This window comes from Arvicola amphibius, chromosome 14, assembly GCF_903992535.2.
Source record: "Arvicola amphibius chromosome 14, mArvAmp1.2, whole genome shotgun sequence".
NCBI lineage: Eukaryota > Metazoa > Chordata > Mammalia > Rodentia > Cricetidae > Arvicola > Arvicola amphibius.
The window spans coordinates 45,312,019-45,328,380 of NC_052060.1; the positions used below are offsets into that span (position 1 = coordinate 45,312,019).

A 16,362-nucleotide genomic window follows, 5' to 3' on the forward strand; every position below is an offset into this window, starting at 1 on the left:
AGGTGGGAGGCTCAGCCAAGAGGATCACACCGAGTTCAAGGCCAGCCCCAGTTTCACAGAGTATTTGAGACCAACCTGAGCTACATACTGAGACTGTTTCAAATGAAAAATTAACACTAGAACTGTCATGGCTCGGGACCTGAATTCAGACCCCCAGCATCTATGTAAAATCAGGACGGGGGGGGGGCACAAGTTTGTGACTCAAGCACTGGGGGGGCATAGTGGAGGTGGGGGTACATATAATAAGATTCCATGGTCTTCTGGACAGTATAGCCAAACTTGAGGTTCAGTGAAGGACTCTGTCTCAAAAATAACATAAAATAAAATGATGGAGAAGCAGTAGAAGAAAAAGCTCTAGTGTCAATGTCTGACTTCCACACACTCCCACATACCAGGCAGACACGGCATTCATGCATGTATACACCACACACATACATGTATCATACACACACAGCAGTCACAGTTCTGGATACAAATCCCAAGGAAGTGAAATTTACATGTTGAAGAGAAGCCCAGACTCCCACGTTTATTTCAGCACATCTAGAATAGGCAAGAAAACGAGTGGCCTATGTGTCCGTCAGCCAGTGCGTGGGTAAAGAACGCGAATATATGCAAAGTGGAATACTGTGCAGCCATAAACAGAACCGAGTCCTATGATTTGTGATAGCGTCGATGGAACTGGGGAATTAGTTTGTAAGAGAAATAACCAGACTCAGAAATTCAAACTACCTGACTTCAGTCGTATTTATTTGAGCTATAGAAAGTGGATTTGTAGAAGCCGAGAGGGGAATGGCGGTTGCTAATTGGAGGAGTAGGGAAGGCTATGATGAGGAAAATCTGGCCCGTGAGTTCTAGGTGTCTGTAAGAAGTTCTGGTGAGCCAGCACAGGCAGGATAAAGCACTGTGTGGTCCAGAGAGCTACGTTCCACCACGAGGAAATGCTTGAGATAGGGGTTTGCTTTGCATTAAACTCTATAGTGTGTAAATTTGTTGACACATTCCATGGGTATCCCAGAAGTGCACACAAATTTTATGTTTTTAATGTCTTAGATTAGCCCAGGCTGGACTTGAATTCACTATGTCTTGAGGATGACCTTAAACTTCTGAGCCTCCTGGCTCCATCTCCCAAGTGCGTACCACCATGCCCAGTTTTTAAGGGCTGCAGATAAACCCAGGACTTCACACATGCTGGGCAAGGCTGCTGTCAGCTGAGCTTTATTATAGCCCTGAAAGGAAAGTCCATAATCCAGCCATTGTCTGGGCTGTCCTACTTGTGTTGAGGAGTACAAGGAGATTGCAGATTGAGAGCTGTACGCGGGAAGGTGGCTCTGGAAGGCTCTCTGCCGCACTGTGGCGTGGACTTTCTGAGCTGCTGCAGTACCACTGTTCAGTACCACGATGGACACAGAAGGATGCCTATTTGTCAGCTGCCTCTGTTACTATAGATGCTGACACTTTCCCTTAGCATGTCTTCCTTTTCAACACACACTGCTTTCTGCTGAGCTCGGGTCCAGTACCTTGTGGATAATGGACGTCTGTTTGTACTGGAGGATTGTTTCTTTGCAGCTTCAAATTGATACACCAGAAGGTAGTTAGTTGTCCAGTTTGTGGGATGTTGATTTATTAATTTTTTTAATTGACTTATTTTTATGTGCATTGGTATTTTGCTTGCATGTATATGTCTGTGTGAAGGTGTCAGATTCCCTGGAACTGGAACTACAGACAGTTGTGAGCGGCCACGTGGATGCTGGGGATGAAACCTGAGTCCCCTGGAAGAACAGCCAGTTTTTTAATTGACTGGTGTTTGCCTCGTGTTTATAGTATTACTTTATGTTGTGAGTGATTTGTGTTCTCTCCTGCCTGCTCTAGCAGCCATGCTAAAAGCAATCTAGGCCAGACTGCATCATGAATATGAGACATGGCTCATGCATGTGTGATTATTTTTATCAGCTTTTATTAATATAATCTTAATAATGCTTACTAAAATATATGTTTAGGAATACCTCCAGTATTCTTAATCTTTTATATTTTCTTTTTGTGATCACCATTTTAGTCTCTTATTCTCCCTATTTCTGTCTCTGCTCCCAGTGTTCAGCATCTTTCCCTTCTATGTAAGTGGAAATACTTAATAGAAATCAGCCCATGTGGTCCATCGGCCCCCTTCTCACTCCAGTTAGACTCAGCGTCTCTGGGTGGGTTTTCTGACAGTCTGCCAGGAGCAACACTTTTGGCACCACTAACCCCCAGGGCTTCGCCTGCACAGTGCAGGCAGAAGCATAAGAACTTGGGACATTCCAACGCTAGGCTGCCTGTGTGCTTATAATATCAGCTCTGGTCATGGAGGACAGATGCCAGAATATGGTTTGTGCTCATTTTAAAAACTAAGTTGTTACTGTTTAAACGCAAGAGCTAAACATTCAACTTGACATACAGAATTAGGACTTAAACCATGTTAGGTATCATTGGTCAGCAATAAAGATAAAAGCCTCCAGCTTCCATCCAGGAAGCTTATCTCATTGATAATGCTAGGTTGAAAATGGGGTCTCGTGAATGAGACTGGACCAGCCTTGATTGATTTTAATGTAAAATATCAGCTGACCAGCCAAAGTAATCAGTTAAAATCTAGCACTTTCCTCTATCCCTTCTCTGATCCCCCCTAAACAATATTCTCCTCCTCCCAGTATAAGTGTGAGCTTTAGTATTAGACATGCGTGTGCTCCCTCAAAGTTTTAAGGATCACCAAAGCAGGGCTCATATGAAAACCAAAATAGAACTTCCCTTTTTAATCCTTGGGTTTGTTTCTTCTTCATGTTTTGTTTTGTGTTTTGAGGTAAGGGTCTTGAATGTCCTGGCCTTGAACTCACTATGTAGCTAAAGACGATCTTGAACTTTTACCTCTGTTCCTCCACCCCCAGAGTGCTGGGGTTGCAGCCTTGCACCACCATGCCCACTAAATGGAGCTCGCTGTGCCTCCAACAGCCTGTCGTCAAAGATCTTGAGTGACGGGAGGATTCCGGACTCTCTGGACCAAGGCATCTGGGATGCCAACAGGATTCCCCCTCCCTGCTCTTGTGTGTTTCTTCAGCACCACCTTACGCTTCTCCACATGGTAAAAAGCCCGACACATGGTTGTGCATGGCTGCATGGCTCTGGGATGTGCAGTAGAGAGAAGTGCCCATCCTAAATGCAGGGGGACTCGAGGCTTCTCTGCGCTCTGGGCAGGGGCTCTTGTGGAGCTCTGAAGCCCTGAGGCACATGAAGAGGATGAAGAAGAGAAGTCCTCACAGAAGAGGGTGATGCCACGGGTTAGTAGTAACCAGGCGTCTGCTGCGTTCTTCTCACGGGTTCCTAAGGATTTGCTACAAACCTAAGCACTGACTTTATACTTGGCTGACTTAACTGTGACCTTAGAGTTGTATTCTTCCAACATGAATTATAATTACCTCTCAGCAGGCACGTACGAGCCCTTCTTCCTAATTTGTCATGTTGAGCTTCAAGGAATTAAAAGTTCAGGGAGAGGCCTCACGGTTGTGACACCAGGAAAATGATGCCTTGGCTCCCCGTCATTTTTGTTACCCAAAGCTATTGTTCCCAAGAATACGCGCAGTCTGTTTTGAAGTTCTGTGTCATCAGAGATAGACCGGTTCTCTGAAGTTAGTGTTGCACACGGCACACGTGGCAGCCTCAGCCTGCTTTCCCGCCACATCTAGGAGGCTCACCTCATCCTGGGTGGCTAAGTGAGCATACTTGATGTGCTCTGTTCTGGAAGAGTACTGCAGGTCGATGTACGGCGTTATTACCATGTGAGGTGATACATACTATCTGGATTTAGTCATTCCAACACTCATGCACACATGTGTGCGCACACACTTAGTTCAAACACATTCAGCTTATTAGGTAATATATAATAGTACAGTGTAAATACAACTTGCTGTTTTGGGAGCACTGGGTTATTACAACCCCCCCCCATTAGTGTGTGCATGTGTGTGTGTGTGTGTGTGTGTGTGTGCGCGCGCGTGCGCGCGCACATAGCCCATGCTAGCTTTCAGAGTCTCTAACCCAGGCTGGTCTCCAACTTGAGACCCCCCCTGCTGTTGCCCTGAGTGCTAGGATTATAGGTATCTACTACCACAGTGGAAGTATATGTAAGGTCATCTGTTAATTCTGTTAATTATGTTTTAAGTTTTTTTTCTTTCTACTCTGGGAAAAAGAAACCTGAATTAATTTACAACTGGTAACAGCCTGGGTATGTTCTGAAGCCATCAAAAGTAAAGTCCTCAGGGGTCCTGCCTGTGCTGAGCGGAGCTCCAGCCCCCAGCACTCAGCAGTACGTCTCCAGCGCTGTCTTTCGCTGGAATTTAGAACTAGATAAGGAGCCTGGGCCCCCAAATTATCGCTGTTTCCATGGAAACAGTTGAAAGCCTCTCAATTAAAAGTGTCCCTGCAGGCTAGGGAGAGAATTAAAGAGAGTTTCTCTGAGAAGCCAAGTTATCCTCACAGTAAAACCAGAGAGGAAAGATGAGTGCGGGATCTGCTGTCTACAGATGAGTGAGTGCGGGATCCACTGTCTAGAGATGAGTGAGTGCGGGATCCACTGTCTACACATGAGTGAGTGCGGGATCCACTGTCTAGAGATGAGTGAGTGCGGGATCCGCTGTCTACACATGAGTGAGTGTGGGATCCATTGTCTACACATGAGTGAGTGTGGGATCCATTGTCTACACATGAGTGAGTGTGGGATCCACTGTCTAGAGATGAGTGAGTGCGGGATCCGCTGTCTACACATGAGTGAGTGTGGGATCCATTGTCTACACATGAGTGAGTGTGGGATCCACTGTCTACAGATGAGTGAGTGCGGGATCCGTTGTCTACACATGAATGCAGGATCCGCTGTCTACAGATGAGTGAGTGCGGGATCCACTGTCTACAGATGAGTGAGTGCGAGTGCGGGATCCACTGTCTACAGATGAGTGAGTGTGGGATCCGCTGTCTAGAGATGAGTGAGTGCGGGATCCGCTGTCTACACATGAGTGAGTGCGGGATCCACTGTCTACACATGAGTGAGTGTGGGATCCATTGTCTACACATGAGTGAGTGTGGGATCCACTGTCTACAGATGAGTGAGTGTGGGATCCGCTGTCTACAGATGAGTGAGTGCGGGATTTGTTGTCTACACATGAATGCAGGATCCGCTGTCTACAGATGAGTGAGGGATCTGCTATCTACTAGTTGGGATTTTTCGGGTTTTTTTTTTTTTTTTTTGCCATCCCGGGAAGAATTTTATCTTGATATTTCAGTTACACTAAGTTTGTTGGCTTTGGCAGAGCCACCTAGATAATTGTCCTGTTATTTGCTAACTCTTTAACGCTCAACCATGGATGGCGGAAGTGTTTGGGAACAGTCTGAGCTTTGCCCACACTCGAACATGAGTCACAAATAAAAAGACCATTTAAAAATATTGATGAGATCCTAAAGGATCCTAAGTAGCACATTAAGTACTAACTGCCCACCCATTGGGAATCCTCCTAGAACACAATAACAGAGGTTCACAGTATATATTTTCTTAAAGAGTTATGTTATATGTATATGTGTTTTATGTGCATGTATATCTGTGTGCCACATGCATGTCCCGTTCCCTCAGCGGTCAGGAGTTGAATTCCATGGAACTGGAATTATGGATGATTGTGAACACCATGATGGTGCTGGGAATCGAACTCAGGTCCCCTGCAAGAACATCAAGGGCTCTCAGCCATTGAGCCATCTCTTCAGTCCCTTTGCATTGTAGTCCTAAGGAAAGCATTTAGTGTTGCTCTTTAGGATGGAACTTACCTGAGCATGGTGGTGCACACTGATAGTCCCAGCCCTCAGGAAGCTGAAGAGGGGCATCATGAGTTGAGGCCAGCTGGGAATACATATAGAAGCTTCAAGAACATATGGGCTGGGGGTAGACTTTAGAGAAAGAATTGAAGTGTGAAAACAGAAGAAGATAAAAAGAGATATTAAAATTTTGTGATGCTTTTTGATGTGTGTATGTGTGTGTATGTGTTTGTGTGTATTTTCATGGTTGGTGGCAAAGAGCACTTGGTGCTTTTCTAGAGGTCCTGTGTCCAGTTCCTAATCTAACATAATGGCTCACAAACCACCTGCAACTCAGTTCCAGAGGATCCGACCCTGTCTTCTGACCCCCATCAGCATTAGGCATTGCATGTAGGACACATACATGTAGGCAAAACATATTAATTTTTAAAATAAAATAAAGGAAAGGCAATAATTGCATACTCTCTAAGGGTTTCTGTTGCTATGAAGAGACACCACGACCACAGCAACTCTTATATAGGAAAACATGTAATTGGGATGACATATTTTCAGAGATTTGGTCCATTATCATTGTGTTGCCACATGGTGGCATGCAGGCAGACATGATGCTAGAGAGGAAGCTGAGAGTCTACATTTTGACTTGAAGGCAATAGGTGTGGTCTGTCTCAATGGGTGTAGCTTGAGCATATGAGACCTCAGAAACCACTCCCCTCTAGTGACACATTTCCTTCAACAAGGCCACACCTACTTCAACAAGGCCTCAATTCCCATTAGTTACACTCTCGTGGGAGCTTTTTTTTTTTCCCAAACCACCACACATACCTATGAAGCCAGGTGAGATGTCTGCTTAGAAGTGAGCAATAGAGGCTACAAACACAGGGCCAGGGTAAGCCAGCACCAAGTGGTTCCAGAACACACATAGAAAAAATGGATATAGCAGCACACTTGTGTACCCAGCACTAGAGAGACAGAGATGGTGGAACCTTAGGGCTTGTTGGCCAGCCAATCTAGCTGAGTCTCTGAGCCCCATTTCCACTGAGAGGCAGTTCTCAAAACTAAGGTGAAGCATGATTGAATTCAACTCTTTGGTCTGCAAACACAGGTGCACACTCATCCACACACAGACTAGGACAAATACATGAACACCACACACACACACACACACACACACACACACACACGTATGTATGTAAGTACATACACACGTGCCCCCCCCCCCACGTTTCTTGCCCCAAGAAACATGCCTTACCATTAAAGACAAAACCTAAGGGTGAAACATTTTTCAAGTCTGTGGAACTAGAAAGCAATCAGGGGTTGTCACTCCAGTATCTGACAAAATAAACTTTAAACCAATTAGCCAGAAGAGATAAAGTCACTTAATACTGATTAAAAGGAAATCACAACTTGTAACATGTATCCACTAGACATATGTGTGCCTAATTTCATAAAATTAACACTGTTTTATGCAGACACAAGTTGCCCCCAACATGATGATAGTGAATGATGTCAAAACCCTACTCTTACCAATAGACAGTAAAAACAAAAACAAAAACAAACGTGAAACAGCTAAAGTTAAGTTAAATGACAAAGATCAAAGGAATCTAAGAGACATCTGTAGAAGTTTCATATAAATATTGTAGAATACAAATTCTTCTCAGAAGTCCAAGGAGCTTGCTCTAAAATAGATTTAATTGTTAAGTGAGTCTTAACAATTATAGGAAGATTGGGTTCATTTCTTACATACTGTCTGAGCACAATGAAATAAAGCTGGAAACCAACAGCAAGAAAACCTCCAGAATATACACAAGGACACGGAGACAGAATAACACACTCTTGGATGAATAGGTCTCTGAAAAATTAAGAGGAAACTTTAACGTTCCTAAAATTGAATGAAAATGAAAACACAGCCCATATAAACTTACATGTTACAATGAAAACGCTCCTGAGAGGTGAAGTTATAGCTACAAGTATGCACCTTTGGAAATTAGATCGTAGGGGCTGGAGAGGTGGCTCAGTGGTTAAGAACACTGACTGCTCTTCCAGAGGACTTGGGTTCAATTCCCAGGACCTTCATGGCAGCTCACAGCTACAATTCCACTTCCAGGGAACCTGATACCTTCTTCTGGTCCTCCATGGGCACCAGGCATGAATATGGAGCGCAAACATACATTTAAGCAAAACGCCCATACACATAAATTTTTTAGAAAAATATTTAAAAAGCAGAAGAAATCAGATCTCAAATAAGCAACTTAATGATGAATGTTAGGGCCTTGAAAAAGCAAGACTAAGCCAAACAAAAAACCAGCAAATGGAAAGCAATAATCAAGATCGGGGCAAAAATCAATGTAACAAAACCCTAAAATACAAAGAATGAATGAAGCAGTTCTTTAAAAAAATAAACAAGATTGGCAGACTCTTAGACAAATTAACCAAAAGAAAGTTGGTTATAATTAATTAATAAATCAGTGAAATTACAGATGAGAAGGGGAGGCCTCGTAACAGACACCAGTGAAGCTCATCATTAGGACCTATCCCCAAAACTGTTAGAAATGAATGAATTTCTAGACTCATACTACCTACCAGAGTTAAACCAAGATTAGATAAATAGCTTAGATATATTTTTAAAAATATTCAAGCAATAATAATAACAATAAATATGAGCTAAAATAAAGACCAGGGCCAGATGGGTTCATGCTGACTTGATCAGACCTTTAAATAAGAACAGTAGTACTTCCCAAACTATCCCATAACACAGAGGAGGAGGAAACACTGTCATCTTATGAGGTCACATTACTGTGTACTGAAATCTGATAAAGACACAGTAACAACAGAAAGGAAAATTGTAGACTAATTTCACTAATGAATAATGAACATTCTCAATGATATACTTGCCAACCAGATTTAAGAACACATCAAAAAGATCACCCACCATGATCAAATTGGCTTTGCTCCATGATCAAGTTGGCTTCATTTCAGAGATGCAAGGGCGGTTCACCATGAACAAATCAATAAATGTAATCATCACATATATGACCTCAAGGACCGAAATCACACTGTCATCACAATAGATTGAAATAGACAGGACCCACTATCCCTTCATGATTTAAAAAAATGCCCTTGAGGGGCCTGGAAAGATGGTTCATCAGGTTAGAGCGTCTACTGCTTTCAGAAGACAGTTCAGTTCCAAGCACCCACATCAGGCTTGCTGCCCTAACTCCAGTTTCAGGCAAATCTGAAATGCCTGGACTGGCCACTGGGCACCTGTACTCACTTGCACACACACTATACATAATTTAATAAAAATAAATTCAAATCAAGCCTTTAAGGAACTCAATAGACTGAACATAGCCCAACATAATGAAGGCGATATGTAGTAAACATTTACTCAGCATTATACTAAATGGAGAAAAGCTCAGTGCAGTTCCCGTGAAATCAGGAACAAGATAGGGGCATCTACCTTTGCACTCTGGGGTTTGGTGGGTATGCACATACTGTGTGTAGTGTACATATGCAGACATCAGAGGTTGAAGTTACCTCTGTTTTCCACCTAAGTCTTCAAGCTAGGGTGTCCCACTAAACTTGCAGCTTATCCTTGCAGCTAGTCTGGTTAGGGAGCCCCAGGAACCACTTGCTCCCACGCCCACCCTCATCTTGGGATTAGAGACCCATATCACCATGCCTGGCTTTTGTGTGCATGGTAGAGAGCTTCAGTCCTTGTGCTTGCCTGACAACCCCTTCCCCGCTGAGCCATCTCCTCAGACTCCGCCCCCAACGCTTTTCTCACTCTGACGAAATATGGCACTTGAAGTCTTAGCCAGAGCAGTAAGTTAAGATAGGAAAATAAAAGAGGTACAGATGGGAAGAGCAATCAGTTCTCTTATCTGCAGCTGATATCATGGATACACAGACACTCTAAGACCAGAGAACTCCGTTTATCACCTCCATCAGAATAACAGGATGCAGAATTCACGTACAAATGTACTCAGAAAGTGCACAGCCCCGTTCACACTTGCCTGAAGAAAGACCTTGGAACACACCTAACCAAGGAAGTGAAAGACCTCTACCATGAAAACTGGCAAACAGTGGAGGAAGACAGGAAAACGTCCCACGCTCAGGGACTGGGAACTTTCATACTGTGAAAATGACTCCGTTCCCAGAAGCAACCTACAAATTCCGCTCAATCCCCATCAAAATTGCTATGTCATTTTTCACGGAAATAGAAAAATCTTCAATTCATATGGAAGTACAAAGGACCCCAGGTAGACAAAGCTATCCTGAGACAAAAGAACAATGGCAAGTTGATTGATAGTGTGTTTCGGGGATGGCAGAGATGAAGTAACAAAGCAGCATGGGACTGGCCCAGAAGCAGCCACCGAGATCAGTCGCACGAGGTGGAGGATCTTGATGTCAATCAACGCGTGCAGTTACAGCAGCCTGAAGAATATACCTTGGAGGGGCTGGAGAGATGGCTCAGTGGTTAAGAGCACCGGCTGCTCTTCCAGAGGTCCTGAGTTCAATTCCCAGCAGCCACATGATGGCTCACAACCATCCGTAATGAGATCTAGTGCCCTCTTCTGGCATGCAGGCGTACATGGAGGCAGAATGTTGTATACATAATAAATATATAAATAAATCTTTTAAAAAAAGAATATACAATGGAGAAAATAGTCTTTTTAACACACGATGGTGGAAAACTAGATATCCACAGGTAGAGGAATGAAACGAGACCCTTACCTCTTGCTGTTCACCAAGCTCAACTCCAGATGGACCCACGACCTTAGCATAAGCCGAGAAAACTCTGAAGCCAGTAGGGAAGATGTTTCCAGGTATTGGCATGGGGGCTGGAGAGGTGCTTGGTGGTGACGAGCGCTTGCTGTCCTTCATGACTAGGACTCATAAAGCAGTTGATAAATGTGATTTCAGGAAATGAAAAGCTTCTGCCCAGCAAAGGAAACAGCCCAGTGAGGACAGCAAAATGGAGGAAAATCTTTGCTATCTGACAGAGAATTAATATCTAGAATATACAAAGAAATAAAAAAAAAAACCAAAGGAACCAAACAGTAAATGGGCTTTTGAACAGTTACCAGAAGAGGAAATACAAATGGCCGATAAACATGAAAAATTGTTCAGTTAGCCATCAGAGAAATGCAGATAAAAACACCATTCAGATCCCATCTCACTACAGTCAGAATAGCAGTCACTAACCCAACAACATCGAACAGTGGTTTAGATGTGAACGAAAGGGAGCCCATAGGTACTGCTGGGGGAATGGGAACTAGTCAGGTCACTGTGGAAGTCAGTGTGGAGTTTCCTCAAAAGACACAAGATAGGCCCACCGTGTGACCTGGTTATATACCGCTCCTGGATACTTACTCAGAAGACTCCAGTCCACATAGGACAGAGGCACTGACATATCAGTGTTTGTCATAGTACTGTTCTCCAAAGCTAAGCTGTGGTACCTAAGTGTCCATCAGTGTAGGAATAGATAAAGGAAATGCAATGTGTACACACCAGGAATTGTGTTCAGCCATGAAGAAGAATGAAGTTGTCATTTGAAGGAAATGAGTGATGGAGACCATTGTGTTAAGCAAACGAAGTCGTCCTCAGGATGACAGATCCTGTTTCTCTCTCACTTATGGGTACTAGGCGTTAGAGATACATAAAATCGTGTGTAGATGTCTAGGGGAATTCAGAGGGCTAAAGGAAGTGGGGAGAGCCAGAAAGGGGAGGTTAGCAAGATTGGGGGTGTGGCAGTATTCTGTTCAAAGTATGTTGTATGGTTGCAAGTACATACTTGCCTTATATAAATTAAAAATTTATATAAATTAAATTAAAAAAACAAAACAGCAAAACTAAGGAGGCTGGGAGGATGCCTTAGTCTGTAGGACGCTTGGTGTACAAGCACGAGGACCTGACTTCCATCCTCAGCATCCGTGTAAAAAGCTGACTGGGATGGCTCGTGCATGTCACCCAGGACTGGAGAGGCAGACAGACGTTTTCGCAGGCAAGCTAGGCTAATTAGAGAGCCTCATACTCCAGTGAGAAATTCTGGCTCAAAAGGAGAAATAAAATTAAAAAATAAACCACAGAATGGTGCCTGAAGAATAACACCCAAGAGATTGCCCTCTGGTGTGCACACATACGCACACTGCACATATGCACGCACACATGCTTGCACATACATACTGCACATATGCACGCGTGTGCACACACTGTAAATGCTTAGTAAATGTAAAGTTGCTGAAAAAGAATGATAAATATCCAAGGTGATATGCTAGCTACTTCCGTCTGATTCTCAGGCACTGTAACCACCTATGGCAATGTTACATTGTCCTCCAAAGTAACGTGTATAATTACTTCGTATCAATTTTTAAAAAATTAAAAATTGTAAGGAAAAGGGAACATGTTCCTCTTTCCCTTGCACCTCTGCTGCTTTGTCTTTGATATCAAGTAAATCAGGTCTACTTCTCCCATAATGAACTTTTCAAAGTGTATTGTGTGCACTCCACGCGTGCTTGGCCACTGACTGAACGAGGCCAAACAGGAAGACTCTAACTGCCCTGGTCAGTCCAGAGGCTGGCCTCCTTCCAACCCTGGGGCCTTAAGTTCACTGCCTGCTTTCTGTTTAATGTCTCTAGTGGTGGTTTTGAGGTTTTGTTGTTGTTGTTGTTTTGTTTTGTTTTTAAATATCATTTGTGTAAGTACAGGGTTTTGTGTGTGTGTGTGTGTTTCTGTGTTTTCTGTCCAGGTTTTCCCTCCTGGGGTGAATGTCCCAAGTTCTCAACTTAAACACATGACTAGATGTATCCATGGGTCTGCGCAGTTGCCAGAAGGATGCAGCTGTCATGCCACATCCTTGTGCACATACCCTCATCGCCCCTGCTCTGAAACTGCCCACCTTCCCTTAGTGACTTTATTTAAAGCCCTTGACATTTCTGCTAAGGTCAAGCTTCACAGTTGAGTGTCGTAATTTTTCTTCAAACACACTCTGTTGTCCTCACTTCGATACTCCTAAAAAGAAACAATCCCAAACCCCTAGAATGTTTGAACGAATTTCAGGTGGATTGTAAGTTAAAACTCCTGCACTCAGGTTTGAATGGCACCGCCTGGGAAGCACTTGCAGGCAAATGCCTGGCCCACTCGGCCAGAAAGTGCTGAGACAGACATCTGCTCGCGTTCTAAAATAACCCGTGACCTTCAGCCCATCACCAAACTGCTCCGACTTACATTTTCCTCATCCAAAATCGGATGCATCAGCCTGTTCCAGGTTGGTGGCAGTGCTGTGTGGACAGATATTCAATACCTGTTTTCGGTTGTATCGCAAACAATACTGCAGTTGTCTATAGGTATTTTGATTTGAGAGTTGAAAAAAAATGTAATAGGAAAATAAGATATTGGTGGTTTTGGGTATTTCAGACTTTGGGTTGGTTCCAAAAACGCTGTCACCTAGTCTCCATAGGACCCAATCTAAGTATGTCCATTACATGTTACAGAAATGGTGTCATAATTTCTGGCCGGTTTCGATATGTCAGACTCCAGAATGGAGTTCTTTTCGACGGGTATTGTTTGTGGGGAAACATCATTACTTTGGATTCTTTATGTAATCTATGGGTAGAAGAGGAAAGGAGTAGGGGGCGACTTGTCTTTTTTTTAAGTCTCCACCTCTGAAGCGAACACCTCCAAAAGCTAACATAGAGCGCTCGAGTGGAGCCCATACGTTTTCCTCAAGGACCTGACCTGATGGGACTACCGTCCACAAGGCTCAAGGGTGGACTCTGTGGGATCGCTTTTCCCTGGGAAGCCTTGGGCGCTTAGGGCCAAGCCTGCAAAGTTCATTTTCAAGCTGCTAGCTCCACCTCGCCCCCGTATTTCTGGAGACATGCTTAGGGCTCCGATTGGCCCTGGGAGGCTTATAATGGTTGCTCTTTCTGTTCCGGGGGTATATTTGTTGTTACATTTACTTTTTACTCAAAACCGTATGTACTTAAAGGCACTGAAGCAAGGGGATCATCTACACTTCTGGCATCCGGGGCCTGATGACGGTACTTTAGTTATTGTGCAGTTCTTTATTGTTTTACCAAAAACATAAACAGTTGATCTTGCAGAGAAATCTGTTTCTCTCCCTCCCTCCCTTTCCTTTTTTTTTTTTTTTTTTTTTTTGAGAGGGGAAAGGCAAGTGAACTAACTCTCACTTTTTGGCAGTTCGGCCCCAGCTTCTGACTCCTGGTGTCTTCTCTTCCTCTCCCAGGGTGTCCTCTCCAACATCTCGTCCATCACTGATCTCGGTGGCTTTGACCCCGTCTGGCTCTTCCTCGTGGTGGGAGGCGTGATGTTCATTCTGGGGTTTGCTGGGTGCATTGGAGCACTTCGGGAAAACACCTTTCTTCTCAAATTCGTAAGTATTGCCAATTCCACTCTCGGTTTGCGTTCCAGGCTCTTACACCAAGAGAACACTCTTAACTGCAGGCAAGATGGTAAGCGTACCACAGGCTTAGGGAAAAAATACGGCCCATTTTTATTTCAAGAGGACTGCCTTCCACCCCTGCCCTAGGCATGCCTCTTTGACAGTGTAGGTACCAGCCAGCCTTGCCATGCATGAAGGCTTTGTATGTATTTGCAGCAGAATTGTCTCCAATCCCCAAAGTTGCCTTAGGAAGGAATGAGGTGTGTGGGGGTGTGTATTGTATGTGTGAGAGCGCACACATGTAGGCGGTGAGCATTGTACACACAAAGCTGTGCGGACAATGGTCTAGGAAAACGAGGCCCTGGCCCAGCTTCTCCAGCTTCCCATCTTGCATAGTTTGGATAAACGTGGAGATGTGGTCAAGGTGAAAATCTTTAGCCGGAGGGGCAACATAGAGAATGAACACGAAGGCTTTCCCTTTGGAGCTCCTTTCCAAGCAGAACATTGGCATATATACCATATTTGTATCTTGTTGAAGGAACGGCAGACTGCGTCCCGCCACCAGGCTAGCTTTACACCTGAAATAATTACATGGAAACTGTATTCTTTTAAATACTGCCTGGCCCATTAGTTTCAGCCTCTTATTGGCTAATTCTCCTATCTTGCTTTAACCCATATTTAGTAATCTGTGTAGCACCACGAAGTGGTGGCTTACCAGGAAGGATCTTAGCCTGTGTCTATCTCGGAGAGGAGAGCTATGGCATCTGCCTGAGGCGTCTGCCTGACTCTGCTTTCTTTCTCCCACATTTCTGTTCTGTCTACTATGCCTACCTAATTTTCTGTCCTATTAAAGGGCCAAGGCAGTTTCTTTATTAACCAATGAAAGTAACACATAGACAAATGACCCTCCTCCATCATTATCTTAAATAAGAATGGTAAATATGGCTACCTCTGTGTAACAGAACTACAGCTTCCTTGATGAGCGACACCCTCGAATAACTTGAAGCTGCGTTCTGCGCTTTGGAGAATGAGGGGTTAGCCTACAGGGCCCACAGCATGTCTGTTTCTGCCAGATATTTGGTATGGATTGAATCTGGCCTTGTTGTGTATGGGGACTGGCATTCTAGTGTTTTCTGTAGGAAAAACACTCACTCTTGTCTGCAAAGGTAGAGGAGGAAAGATCAGAAGGACCTGCCTTCCTGCGCTGAGGGAGGACAAGGAATTTTCCAGACAGCTTTGTGTGATGCTGCCTGCCTTAGCCATTCGCACCCCTGCGGACACATCTTCTAACATCGTTTTCACTCAGACCAAAGCCCGTCCTAGCACTGGTCTGGACAGCCACATGGCATGTCAGCTGAATTGTCCTCCAGCATCTTCCTGAGTGTCTCCTAGAGGAGACTTGCTGTTCCAATGCTAGGGTAGCCCATTTCTAATTGGGGCAGTTCCTGCTCCCTGAGAGTCCTGGTGGATGTTTCCCAGAATCTTTTTCTGTGGCTCACTCCAAGAGGGAAGACCTGGGGGTCCTTGGTCTCAGACATAGTTTAATGAGGAGCGAACTCGTTCCCTCACCCCCACTCCCCGTGCCTGGTGGGAGTGGCTAGTTCCCCATGGTTCTAGCTGCTTATCTCCCAGATTGACCCCTTTCTACATAGGCTCATAAAGAGGCTGTGTGATCCTACCTCTCCCCCCTTCCTCCGCAGCTTCCTTCTTTGAGTCAGGACCTATGGAGTCCCTCCAAGGAATGTTTGTCTGTAATCATGCCCTGCCAGTGTTCTTGGTATGAGGCATCTCTAAGTGCCAACCTGGCTTCACTCAGCTTTCCTGGAACCCATGACCTTCCCCACGACTTAACCATCGAAACCCCCGTGCTCTCAAATTATGGTTTCTTTGAGCATGGCTTTATTTACTATAGCAAGTGCCTTCCTGAAGTCTCATAGTACATATGGAAGGAGTCATGTTCTTAATTGTATATCTTGGAGAATATTTAAATAGCTTCTATTTAGTATTAACAGTAGAAACTGACCTAGAACGCTCTCTGAACAGGAGCTATGAGATAAATAGGAAATAATATCTCCATACCTCCAAACAACCTCAAATGTCATATTGTCCTAAGAATAGGAAAATTGCTGGGGGAGCCTAAG

At 44.2% G+C, this 16,362-nt stretch overlaps 1 protein-coding gene across 1 annotated transcript in view; it reads left to right on the plus strand.

Annotated features, from left to right (window-relative positions):
• The window catches only part of Tspan5 (tetraspanin 5), a 170,562-nt gene that overhangs the window by 142,052 nt on the left and 12,148 nt on the right, over positions 1-16,362 (plus strand). The window contains exon 3 of the mRNA XM_038311203.1: positions 14,066-14,212. Within this exon, the coding sequence (XP_038167131.1) occupies positions 14,066-14,212 (147 nt within the window). The remainder of the gene's footprint in view (positions 1-14,065; positions 14,213-16,362) is intronic.